This window comes from Zootoca vivipara, chromosome 10 (genome assembly GCF_963506605.1).
Source record: "Zootoca vivipara chromosome 10, rZooViv1.1, whole genome shotgun sequence".
Taxonomy (NCBI): domain Eukaryota; kingdom Metazoa; phylum Chordata; class Lepidosauria; order Squamata; family Lacertidae; genus Zootoca; species Zootoca vivipara.
This window is the reverse complement of record NC_083285.1, coordinates 38,373,289-38,386,436: the sequence shown is the minus strand read 5'-3', so window position 1 is coordinate 38,386,436 and position 13,148 is coordinate 38,373,289. Positions and strand designations below refer to the sequence as shown.

General features: G+C 40.5%; 1 protein-coding gene across 3 annotated transcripts in view; it reads left to right on the top strand.

The window, feature by feature from the left end:
- Positions 1-2,768: 2,768 nt before the first annotated feature.
- Positions 2,769-13,148, top strand: part of LOC132591112 (ankyrin repeat and sterile alpha motif domain-containing protein 1B-like) — a 32,264-nt gene continuing 21,884 nt past the window's right edge. For all 3 annotated transcript variants that reach the window (XM_060279720.1, XM_060279719.1, XM_060279722.1), the window contains exons 1-2: positions 2,769-2,871; positions 7,330-7,509. In XM_060279720.1, the coding sequence (XP_060135703.1) occupies positions 7,426-7,509 (84 nt within the window). In that variant the 5' untranslated portion in view covers positions 2,769-2,871; positions 7,330-7,425. The remainder of the gene's footprint in view (positions 2,872-7,329; positions 7,510-13,148) is intronic.

Genomic DNA, 13,148 nt, shown 5'->3' with positions numbered 1-13,148 from the left:
AGGGTAAAATATTGAACTCTCGTTTCAGTGTCTATTGTATAATTGCAGTGATAAAGAAAACAAAATAAATGAATGAGGAAATGTGCTGACTATAAAGATTAAACAAAGTGGCACTGATTATGCAAACAGTTATGCAAATTGTTGTTTTCATAAAAACTGAGTAAATGGATTAAACTGAGTTCATTCCAGAAAAAAATGTAGCTACTGTGGAAGCACCCCGAGTCAGTTATTAAAATACGAGCCACTTGTAATATGCATACAAGAGAACTATTTCATGCCACTGGGACAATTAATGTTGGTATTTAGTTCTAAACTTTTGCAGTGGTTGCATGTTTGCTTTCCCCCCAAATAAATGCTGTGTTGTTGAAATCCTTAAAGTGGTAGAACTGGAACATGCCAATTTAGGTATTAAAGATACATTGAACCAATCGTATGATTGCTTCACGGTGTAGCATTGCTTGCTGTGTGTGTGTGTGTGTGTGTGTGTATGTGTGTGTGTGTGTAAAAGTGTCATGGGTGCCAGCACAAAATGGCTGCCATAGGCAACAACAACAACAACAACGTGACAGTGCACTGTACTACTGTCATAAAAGAGCACTGACTATGGGCCACTGCAGCATGGCTCTTATCCATGCTATTTGTTTAATATCATAATCTTTCGACCGCATGGGATGAGTTCACTATGTAACTTCTCATATCAGCAGTGCAGCTGTTTCTGAGCAGGGCAACAGACTGATCAGAGAAGGAACCACATCATGGACTTCTCCCATGTGATCTAGGACTTTTGGCATGACTCAAATGACACAGAAAGGAATAAGAGCTTTTGCACAACAGCTCTTAGACTGGACCGTGACTCAGCCTCCAGAATTAGCTCTAGCTCTTTTGTCTGTAGAAAGAGACAACTGCCATTATTTCCTTAGATAGCCAATGGGGTGCCCTCCAGATGTTATTGGACTACAGCTCCCATCAGCCCCAGTCAGCATGGCCAATCATCAGGAATGATGGGAGTTATAGTCCAACGCCACATTGGCTACACCTTGTCTAACTTGTCAGGTTGTACTATGTGCATGTGTTGGTGGATGTTTGATTTATTTTTAATGTGTGTCTCTTGTTATCCAGGGAATGTACAAAGTAGTCAAGCAGCATTATGATGAAAGGACAGTCTGTTTTAAAGTGTATTTTGGTTTTCTATATAATTTAGGGAAAAAACAGTTTTCAGACAGAAAAATAGTTTAACTTAATGCCAGCCTTAACTAGAACAATGTGTGCTTTTCAGTATCAGCAATAATCAGACAGACTTGTCAGACTACATGTGCTCCATACCCCACCATACACACATCTGTCAACTTTGAGAAACTTTCAACAGAGTATCATTATTGCATTGTATCAATTTTTAACACTATCTACTTGAGTTAAACACTGTAATTCAATTACTGTAATGCATCGTGGCCTACATATGTATATATTTACAGATAGAATCTTTGCACACATGCCATTTTTTAGACTATTGTAACTGTCTTATACCAAGTTGTAATTGAAAAGCAGAAATAAGAGTTGTAGTATTTAGTAGTGCACATCACATTTGCTAGTGAAATTGGACACAATTTATTGATGCACTGTACTAAAATTTAACCTGTGCAATGGGTTTTTCTTTAGTAACAAAGAAGTGGTGTAATGCAGATCAATTATCACAGCTCAGTTGCAAAAAAATTGTTTTAGGAATAAGCACCAAAAATCGACAGCACAGTATAATTCATAGTTGCCTTGTTAGGGTGGGTGTGAATGTGTCAGATATTTTCTCTATAGAATGATCTGCCATCATAATTAAAGTGGTTCAGTGTTCTGGATAATAATATGTATATCAGATGAGCATTGGCAATAAAAATAATGTTGATTAAAATTCTGCCTGATGTTTAGATACCATATGCCACCATCAGACTCTTCTACAATACACTTCCAGCAGTGACTTGCACTGTGTCAGCTCTGTTTCACAGTTAAGAGTAGTGGCAATATATATTTAGCCCATCCAGATTGTTCCTATTGAAGAAAGTGGCCTGGATAACTGGTGTCCCCCACCACCACCACCACTATTCCTTCTAGAGCTGGATGGGATTTGTTGGTGCAGAAACAACACTGCAAGAGCATGTATCTGCACAAATAATTTTGCATCTATTGGATGCCCATGCAATGCACACTGGCCCCTACTTTCCACAGCAAGTCCATTTTTAGTCTCTTTCCTCTAGCCTTAAAGGATGCTATGACTAGAGGGCCACAGCAGCAAATAGTGTGTGTGTCAAAAGGAGTGTACTTTGCAAGGAACATTTCTTGCCTTCCTGCTTCAACCCTAACAAGACAAACCAGGAGTTTGGGTTATTTTTATTCTCTATGTATTTTATTACCGTACATTCCTTTTGAGTTCATTTTGTGATTCTCTAGCTTCCCTGTTGACTGCTCTCTCCTCCCTACTCTTCTGCCCTTCTGACATGGCACATCTCTCTACTGCTGGCCTTTTGGCTTGTTCTGTAGCATTACCTCTCACTACAGTACTTTGGATTCTTTCTGGCATTCCTTCCAGCCTACTTTCCAACCAAACTCTCTATTATTAATAGTATCATTATATGCCTCTCCACACATTACTTTTCTGCACCTCAGCATCATGGACAATATTCTGATTAATAGTTGCATAGCTGCATTTTCTTGGCAGGTTCTTCAGTCATTCATTATTTTTTAAAAATTGTTTATCAGTTTCTTTTTACTTTTCAGGTTTTAAAAATCAGTTTGCTTGGCCATCGGAAACGTATTTTGGCCTCACTGGGAGACAGGCTTCACGAAGATCCACCTCAGAAACCACCAAGATCTATAACCCTCAGGGTAAGTTCCAGAAAATATGTTTTATATTCACTCAAACACGTATTTTAAAAGGCCTATAAAATCTTCAATCACAAAGAATGATTATTTCACAGCTGCCCATATGAACTGAGATGTATAGCTCTCTTCTTTTTTCATATTTTTATAAGGCTCTCCAATTTGTTTCACCAGCATGGTTTACTTGAGGGTTTTTTATTTTATTTTTGTGATTTTGCTTGAGAAAAAAAACACACTGCATTTAATAGCATCAAAAGGTATTCCTGTTCAACTACTTAATGTAATTAATGTTCATGTCTTACTGAATTAGTGTGTCTGTCTGAATTTTCTGCACACAACAGTCTATAAATTATTGAATTTGCTGGCCTTTTTAATTTCCACATTTTTTTCTTGGCATGTTAGGGGAGGGCAGTATCTCTTCTTGGCATGGTATCTTTTCTTGGCATGTTAGGGGAGGGGCAGTATCTCTGGTGGGGGACACGTTGTGCTCCTTCTTGAGTAGTTTGTCCACCTTTGCTCCCCACCCTGCACTCAGCTCTCACTTGTGGCTCCTAGAAGCTGACAGTGGCCACACCCCAGGAAACGGCTTTGACTGGCTAGACCAGATGAGAGTAGTCTATGGTTATTAAACCCCTCAGTGAGTCAGGTGAGTTAGGCACTTGTCTATCCACTGCATGTAAAGACAGGCTCTGGCAGTTTGAGTGGACAAGACCAATAGTGGGTCCAATGCTCAAGAAGGCAGTTTCAGCATGTGTTATTGAGGGAAATGAGGGGCAGATGGAACTCATCAACCTGGGAAGTTAGCCCATCTAGAAGGAAAACCGATCCTAAACTTCTGTTGCCTTGGAACTATACACATTCCTGAGAAAGGTTTTGGAAGTAAACCCTGAGGAACAATCCATACTCACTGAACACACACTACTGAATTGCCCCAGAGACAGCATTGAAGCTGGCTGGCTAAAGTAGTTTCAGAACATTCAACTTACTGCTGACAGCGGCAACACTTGCAAAATGTATACGAAGGCATGAAGAAAGCCTTTGGCCCAATAGTCAGGAAAACTGCACCACTGAAAACATTGTCTGGAGAGATAATCACAGACCGCAGCAAGCAGATGAAGAGATGGGCAGAGCACTATCAAGAACTGTCAGGTTGTGTACCCGCAGCAGTGACCAGGGGAAGACTGGGAGGAGCACAGAAAGAAGAAACCCCATGGTACAGCTGCATCAGCACAACCGAATACCTTCATCTAGATGCCCCAGCTACAAATAAACATTTCTCTCCCATGTTGGTCTGCAGCAATGGGAAGTACTGTAACTCTCCAATGGGTTGACTTCACCCCTGAAGGTGCACTCTTCCATTGTCTCCCAAGACAGAAGGATAGATGCCAGCAACCAATCTTTTGCCAACACTGGGATCTGGGAACCTGGTCTTCAACTCTAAAATTTTATCATCACTCTAATATCCTAATGTGGTTCTTCACCATTCAGGCTGCAATCCTAATAACACTTATTAGGAAATAGGAAGTAAGCCCTAGTGCACAGAAGAACTTCTGCATAGGATTGCACTGTAGATTGCTTTCTAACATCTACATGCAGCCGCTGGGAGAGATCATCAGGGGGTTTGGGCTGGGTGTTCATCAGTATGCGGATGATGCCCAGCTCTAACTCTCTTTCAAATCAGTACCAGTGAAGGCGGTGAAGGTCCTGTGTGAGTGCCTGGAGGCGGTTGGAGGATGGATGGCAGCTAACAGATTGAGGTTGAATCCTGACAAGACAGAAGTACTGTTTGTGGGGGACAGGAGGTGGGCAGTTGTGGAGGACTCCCTGGTCCTGAATGGGGTAACTGTGCCCCTGAAGGACCAGGTGCGCAGCCTGGGCGACATTTTGGACTCACAGCTGGTCATGGAGGTGCAAGTCAATTCTGTGTCCAGGGCAGCTGTCTATCAGCTCCATCTGGTACGTAGGCTGAGACCCTACCTGCCTGCAGACTGTCTAGCAAGAGTGATGCATGCTCTAGTTATCTCCCGCTTGGACTACTGCAATGCGCTCTATGTGGGACTACCTTTGAAGGTGACCCGGAAACTACAACTAATCCAGAATGCGGCAGCTAGACTGGTGACTGGGAGCGGCCGCCGAGACCACATAACACCGGTCTTGAAAGATCTACATTGGCTCCCAGTATGTTTCCGAGCACAATTCAAAGTGTTGGTGCTGACCTTTAAAGCCCTAAATGGCCTTGGTCCAGTATACCTGAAGGAGTGTCTCCATCCCCATTGGTCCAGTACTGAGGGCCTTCTGGCGGTTCCCTCTTTGCGAGAAGCCAAGTTGCAGGGAACCAGGCAGAGGGCCTTCTCGGTAGTGGCGCCCGCCCTGTGGAACGCCCTTCCATCAGATGTCAAAGAGAAAAACAGCTACCAGATTTTTAGAAGACATCTGAAGGCAGTCCTATTTAGGGAGGCTTTTAATGTTTAATATACATTATTATATTATTTTATTTTTCTGTTGGAAGCAGCCCAGAGTGGCTGGGGAAACCCAGTCAGATGGGTGGGGTATAAGTAAATTATTATTATTATTATTATTATTATTATTATTATTATTATTATTATTATTTTGCTAGGAACTATCTATCTATATTTTAATGGCAATCTGGAGGAATGCAGATGTAATTTTCATTACTGTCCCTTTTGAGGTAGACAAAGGGAGGTGTGCATTGTAAATTGTAAGCAACTATCTTTTTCTCTCACACAGACATCTTACTCAATTCCACTTACGAAAACATTAATATGGACACTCTCACTCTCATTGCTGGTATATCACACCTGGCTTCTGGGAGAGAAACTATAGCTGCTTGAAAGACTGTGTTACTGAAAGTGTCACTGAGCTCATGGTATTTTCCCTTTGGAGAATTGCTCAAATACAGGGCATTTTAGCTGCTGTTTCCTGGCACAGTGTACTTCAAGAATGCTAAAATATAAATAAGGAACATGAAGTGGTTGTAGGCTATGATCCAAGGAAAAGACTAGATATTTTTACAGAGGTGTCATCTTTCAGTTTTTAGGAATGAAGCATATAGGTGTTATTTAAGTGAACTTCAGAAGATAAACTTGACAACAGAAAAGGGAAATTGGTAAAAACAAGTGAGCTGTGCATGTGGAGTGCTCCAGGCTTCAAGCCAGCCATGTTCTTTTTCAAGAGACCCCATGTTTTCCAGCTTTCCATGTTTTCTCCCCTTCTCAATAGTAGGTCAGCATTCTGTACCCACTGAACAACCCAACTCATTGGGCTGTTTTAGGGGAATTATTTTCCCTAAAGGTTTTTTTTTTTTGTACTTCAGGAAGCATTTTGCTCCCTCCAAGCCTGCTGATACTATTCTCTTGTGTCTCGACCAGGGGTGGGAGACTGGACCTGGTTGATGGGTTGTATCTTTCATTCCTCCACCTCCAATTCCATGGGCTAACTTTTAACAGCTGGGTGAGGCTGCCCACCTGTCAATCACCTGTTGTCATTATTATGCCAGGTGACAACTTGAAAGGGGCTTGCCTTTGAAGTCCATGTACAAACATTTTGTACTGATACTGCTTCAAAGGGACTTCAAAGTGAAGCCAGGCACACCTTTACCTGCCTCACACCTGACATCACATATTATTAATAATAATTTATTAATCATGCTTTACACAACAGTCTTTTGTGTGTGTGTGTGTGTACACGTCCAGGGGTCCTTCACCTTACACACACACACACACACACACACACACACACACACACACAATTTTTTAAAAAACACAAAAACACCAGGCACATTTAAAACAATAAAAATGGATACTTGTGGCAAAACCCATTTATCAGAGAGATGTATAATTCTGTCAGCAGAGTGCAGAATGGACGAGAGTCAACTAAGGTGAGACAACTAAGGTGAGACAACAGAAGGCCAGAGAGAATAAGGCAAGATATGGGGATGAACAAGAGTTTTCTTGCCCCTCCTTATCTCTCCATGCTTATGTCCTGCCACACTCCTTCCTATCACAGCTCTTCTACCCTCAGCTGTCCAAATGTCTCCTGCTATATGAAATAATTCCAGCCATTTCCCCTTCATGCCTGGAACTGCCTCCCCAAATGTTTCTGTGTGACTACCTTCCTTAAAGCCTGTAAGTCCCTCCTCAAAATTCAGCATTTCCAGGATCATGTCCCTAGTTACTATGCCTTAGCATAACCAAACCAAATAATTATATTCTTCCATTGCCCCCATTGCCCCAACTTTGTTCTTGTTCTCTGCCTATTTTAGAGTGTTATCTCTTGATGTAGGAACCTGTCATACCTTATACCTGTAAAGCACCATATACATAGATGGTATATATACATTGTATATATGTCCAGCACTTGAGACACTTGTAGCTGCAGTTCATACACTTTTAGCTTCAGTGAAAGTCTTTATTTCCTGCTGTTACTTTCTCTAATTATGTGTAGGAACCCAGTGGTAACCACACTCCTCCTCAGTTGTCTCCCTCACTCAGCCAAAGCACTTACACTACTGGTGGCTCCCTGGACGTTCCACACATTATCATGCAGGGGGATGCAAGGAGAAGAAGAAATGACAGCTATTTTGATGATATTCCTCGGTCAAAACTGGAGAGACAGATGGCACAGGTAATGTTGGGAAGCCTTTCCTGTTAAAATTTAATATAATTAGGGTTGTATGTTCACTTCTTTAAAATTTGAGAAGATGTACCTTTAGAAATAAGAGTACCGGTATATCTTTTTGTGAATGTTAGAATATTTTGGAACCATGTGCTGATTCCTCAACTAAATTGGTTTGCATTTATTTTGTGACTCTTTTATCCTGCTCTATAAACACACATTTAAAAATCTATGCTCTAGAGAGACTTTATATTCTGTAAACTAGTTTATTTGTATGCTAACAGGCCTGGGAGATGTGAATAGCATTGATATGTGAAATTGAAATATTCTTTTTCGTGTTTGAAGAAGATAAGATTTTAATGACTGATATTTTTTGTCTCCTAAGAGTAAATGATACCAGCAAGCTGCCTTATTGCTAGGATTTGGTTGTAGAAACAATGTTGAACACATTATTTTTTTAAATGAAAGGAAGCTAAAGTCCAATTCCTTAGCAGCAACATTTCTTATAGATCTTCCAGGGTGTATTCTCACAATTCCCCCCCCCCTTGCATTTAGTGTTAAGTGGAATCATATTGCTACATTCAAAATAGTTTTGGCTGACTGTAGAATGAGTTCTTTTTGTTCTTTGTAACTCTGAAGTGAGTTGTGGAATCATGAATTGATGCCACAGTACAATCCGCACATACACAGGGCAGCCTAGGAATGTCCTCTTTGAGCATGCTTTGATACCAAGTATATGGCGATATCCCTGTCCCCTTGCTGAGGCAGAGACCTTCAAGCATGGGAAGTCTGAGAACAACCTGGGATGCTCTAGGTACACTTCTTACGTATTTTTGAAAAAATCTGGAACTTACCAAAAAGCAACAGATCCAGTCTGAAAATATTTTCCTGCAACTGAAAGTTATTGGGTGCATTCATTTATTGCAGATTCTAACCCATCCTTAGGATTTTTTAAAATTCAGGTTTCTTGATGGAAACCTGGCTGGGAATCTTGTTCAGCAAATGGTTTGAGTAAGGCATTCAGAATTTAATAGTTCAACACAAATTTAGCAACCTTCAAAGTCAGGCCTATGTAACTGATGCTTCAGCATCCATCATAAACCAAGGACAAAAGCCACCTTGTAGTTGAGTATCTGCTAATGTACTTATGATATCTAGTTTTAGTAGTTAGTATTGCCCTTCAGTAATTTTACTCCATGCTTATTAAGGGGGTGATGTTGCTGGTTTATTATCTCTGAAAATCACTCTCATCAATAATGGCCCATTTCTTATTTTTGGCCCCACAAGGGATAATTCTATGTAAGCTGCACACAAAGCCACTTTCTCTCCCCCATCTGATTATGGATATTTTTCTTATTCAGCTTTTGACAGAAATACATTTCATAGCTTTCAGACAGAAATTGGATGGTGTGTGTTCACATTTGGTTATGATTTTTGCTGACAAAGCAATTCAAGGGATTTGCTGAAACTGTTATTTTTACAATTAGATTTCAATCATTTTTAAAATGGCTTTTGGGTATTGCAGTTTTAGATATTTTGTGTTGGGGCTGTTGAAATATTTCCTGTCTTTACTTAATGAACACCATAATAATGCTGCAAACATTACACTAAACCAGAAGTGACTAACCTATGGCCCTTGGTGTATAACTCCCATCACCGTGACCATGGAGCATGCTGGTTGGGGCTGATGGGAACTGGAGTCCAATAGAAAATGAAGGCCACAGTTATGTCCCACCACCACCACATTCAGCACCCTTAAAAAATGGAATGCCACTTACCCTCAATACATTCAACCACAAATGAATAATCCACTGACTACCTTAAATATAGTATATGCTTGACCAAAAAGATATGCCATATTTCATTCTAAAGGTCAGCATAGTTGAACTTCTATCAGTGAAAGTGCTGTGGGTGATATGTGCTGTTCTTTGATGGTGCACGGGACTTAAGGCCAGATCATAAACCATGTTGTAATGCTTCACTGTATGCATCAGAGACCAAACTCTGAATTGCACCCAAAACAGATGGAAGGCCAGTTGAGTTCACGAAGCATGTTAGTGACATGAAAGTTTCACTCCGCTGAGCAGGCATTCTGCCCTGATAGAGGCATCCAAGTGCCTGGCATAGCCATAAGTACAGATTGATTATTTCAGCAGTTCAACCTGGACGAGGGGGGATGTTTAATGCCCATGTTGCAATCTTTTAAAAATCTAACAGCAACATAGAAAGGAAAAGTGTGGTTCCCTCTTGAAAAATCCAAGGGCAGCTGATAAGCTCTGTTTGCTCAGTTGAACATTTAAATACAAATGTATGTGGTTTTCAACAGCTGAATTAGGTTTTCTGTTAACCTGTTATTGGAAGGAATTGGGGAGTCCCCCTTGGTATGCAAGATAGCTTTGATAAAGAAGAGCGGAGTAACAAAACACCACTTACTATAAAAGAACTTCTCTGCAGGTCGCAAAGCTTGAATGTTGGAATAGGCAATGCCAGATTTATTGTCACTGAGTAGTTTGATATATGCACATCATGTCACTGAGTATCTCATCCTTCTCTGTTGCCGCTTCTTGTCCCTTATACCCTCTTCAAGCTCTTCTCTCATTTCTGCATAAAGTATTTGAAAATATAATACTCCCCAAAGGTATATAATATTACCTTTCTAGAAGTTGTCTCAATTTCATTCTTGAATTATCGCACTCATACATGATATGATAAACATGCAAGGATGAAACTGAGGTTAAAATTCCATAATATACTCAGCAGTTCCACTGATTTTGTCCATAAAATGCATGTCACAGCCCATTAACATTTCTTTAGAAGTCTGGTGGGCTTCCATTTACATTTGTATTTAATATGTGATCTCTTTATAATTATGTAAATTCACTTCCTCTGTCCCATTGCTGGCTTAGGAGGTAGTGTGCCATCTTAGGCACAATCCATATCTATCCTGTATCTATCCTGTTGCTTCTTAGGAAATACTGTATTTTGATATGTGTCCCCCCCCCCAAAATGTAGCTTTGATCCCTGTTGAGAAAAAGAATGACCTAGCTCTGATTTAAGTCAGTAATGTGTACACAGCCCCAAACTCTGGTAACATTTTCATGCCCACTGACTTCTAAGTGGGGGAAATCTGGACACATTTGATGTGTCTAACCCTGCTTGGAGTATTTTTTTGAGCTGATTTCCTACTCTATACAATCTGGACACTTATTTTCAATCTCTGATTGTGAAATTGTTTATACATACCTGCTTTTCCAAGGGATGGTACTTGACCAAAGATGTTTGACATATCAGCCACCTGTTCTAGATTCATTCTGAAGATGAAAGGCTGTTAAGGTTGAGAAGGTTATAGTGACATTATTAGCAAAAAAGGAAGTGGTTAGTCAGCAGAAGTTTTCATTTCACTGTGCATGTTTGGCACATTAGAACTGAAATCGCTAGGATAACTCCTGCTTTGAGAGATGAGCACCAAGACTGACTTTTTAAAAAGATTAGACAGGGTTGGAAAAAAACCCACAGTAACTGACAGCAGGAACCTGAAGCAATTGCCCCTGAAAAAAGCACAACTTTTGTTCAGCTAGATGGAAATTAATTTGAAAGCAGTTTGCAATAGTTTTAGGGCTGTCTGTATGTACCAGCTCATCTCAACCTTAGGGCAAATTTGTTCAAATAAAGAATTCCATCTTGTTGAATGAAGTGTGAGGAAGAAACTAGATTCAGGCAAATGTAGCCATCTTTCTGTTCTTTTTTCATCACATACGATGACTCCAGAGTCTTGAAATGACTGGAGCAGCCACAGGCCTTTCATATCATGGATGTGAACATTTGGGCCCAAGAAAGAGGTAGTCTAGTATCCTTAAAAGACACTTTTTATAATCAGAGTGCATCTTACAGGAGTGAGTTTTACTCAGAGTGGACCCACTGAAGTGAATGGGCCTAACTTGGTTATGTTTATTAATTTCATTAGGTCTAAATTTGGTTGAATACTACCTATGTATTTACCTCTTGAAGGTGTCAGGGTATAGGCATGGGTGTTATACACTATACTAAAATGCACAAGAATAATGATGTGGGGTTTTGTTTTTTCATTGCTTTAGCAGTCTAGAAAGGAAGGCTTCTTTGTAATTTACAGGATCCTTTATTTTAATGGCTATCTAAGTTGTCAGTTTGAACCTCAGAAGATCACATCCTTCCACAAAAACAAACTGAAGCAGCAGCCGATAGTGGAGAAAATTTCCTTAAAGTTTATTTGTTTGGGCTTTCCTCTCTGTCACATGGGGATGGAACACAACTGACACAATCTGACAATAACCTCATTATTGTTTGGCATGGAATGCTACTCTTTTTAAATACTTGCTGGGATAGTTCCATAGCATCTATATACCATTTCCTCACAGAAATGGATTCTTCAGACTCATGTAAAACATCAAGATTCACCAGAATAGGTTTGATGATCTGGCATACAGTGTTCAAAGACCTCCGGAAGCCTTAGCACCCAGATCCAGTTCATCAGATTCTCACAGCTCTGTTACACTCAGGCTGCAAGTGAAATGGAGCTGGAAAGCAAAACAGATTCCCAGATGATGAGAGTTATTATTAGTATTAGTATTACAGTGGTTACTCGTGTTACATACTTAATCCATTCCAGAGGTCCGTTCATAACAGGAAACCGCTCATAACACAAGGCGCGTTTTCACTAATGGCGCCTCCCACTGCTGCTCCGCAAGACCGCGACTTCCGCTCGCATCCTGGGGCAACAAGGGGCATCTACTTCCGGGTTAATGGAGCGCGTAACCCGCAGCATTCGTAAAGGGGACGGTATGTAACACGAGGTACCACTGTATTAGTAATATTCAGTCTACTCTTCTCTGTGATAGCTTTTCAGCATAATGAACCACTTACTTCAATTATTTATATATGTTTTCAGGATGAATTACAACCAATTGTCATGTCATCTTTTAAGAACTGCAGCAGGTTAACTCTAGGTGTCTGCTGCTTCCCAGATGAAGAAGTGCTACTTCTCTTTATGCCTTCATGGAAGCTTGCAAAGAGAAAATCTCCCCTGTGGGGAAATGCAGGAGTTGTCACTATATATAAAGTTTGTGCCTCACACTGCAGAGGAGTTGTGAGGGCCATAACAGAATGGTGATGAATTTGTCAATATATTAAACATACCAATTTTCCTTTAGTATCAAAAGCTGTAGAGTGCCTAACCTGGACCAGGACCTGGGAACTTGGGGAGGGAGTTAACTCTTTCTCCCACACCACAGCCTCAATTAAAATGGCACATACAGCTATTTGTCTGTGAGGCAAAAGCTCCATTGGCTCCAAATGAAGTTTTCCTCCCAGGCAAATTGCTGCAGGGGAGCAGGCACATTTTCACTGGGATAACAGCAAAAGGGCGTACTCCCTGCCTCTCACAGCTCCAATCCTGCTTTCCTGCCATATTTTGACAGGAAAAACAAGCCAAATACAAATGTATTTATGCATTTAACATCACATACATTCTGGTCCTTTCTCATCTCACCCTGGAAACACAAAAGAGAATGCACAGGTCATCTTATGGAATTGTTATGCAAGGCTGCCTAAACGCATGTTCATTAAAACTTCCCCAAGTTGCAGAAAGGACAAGCGACCTTTATATTAAAACC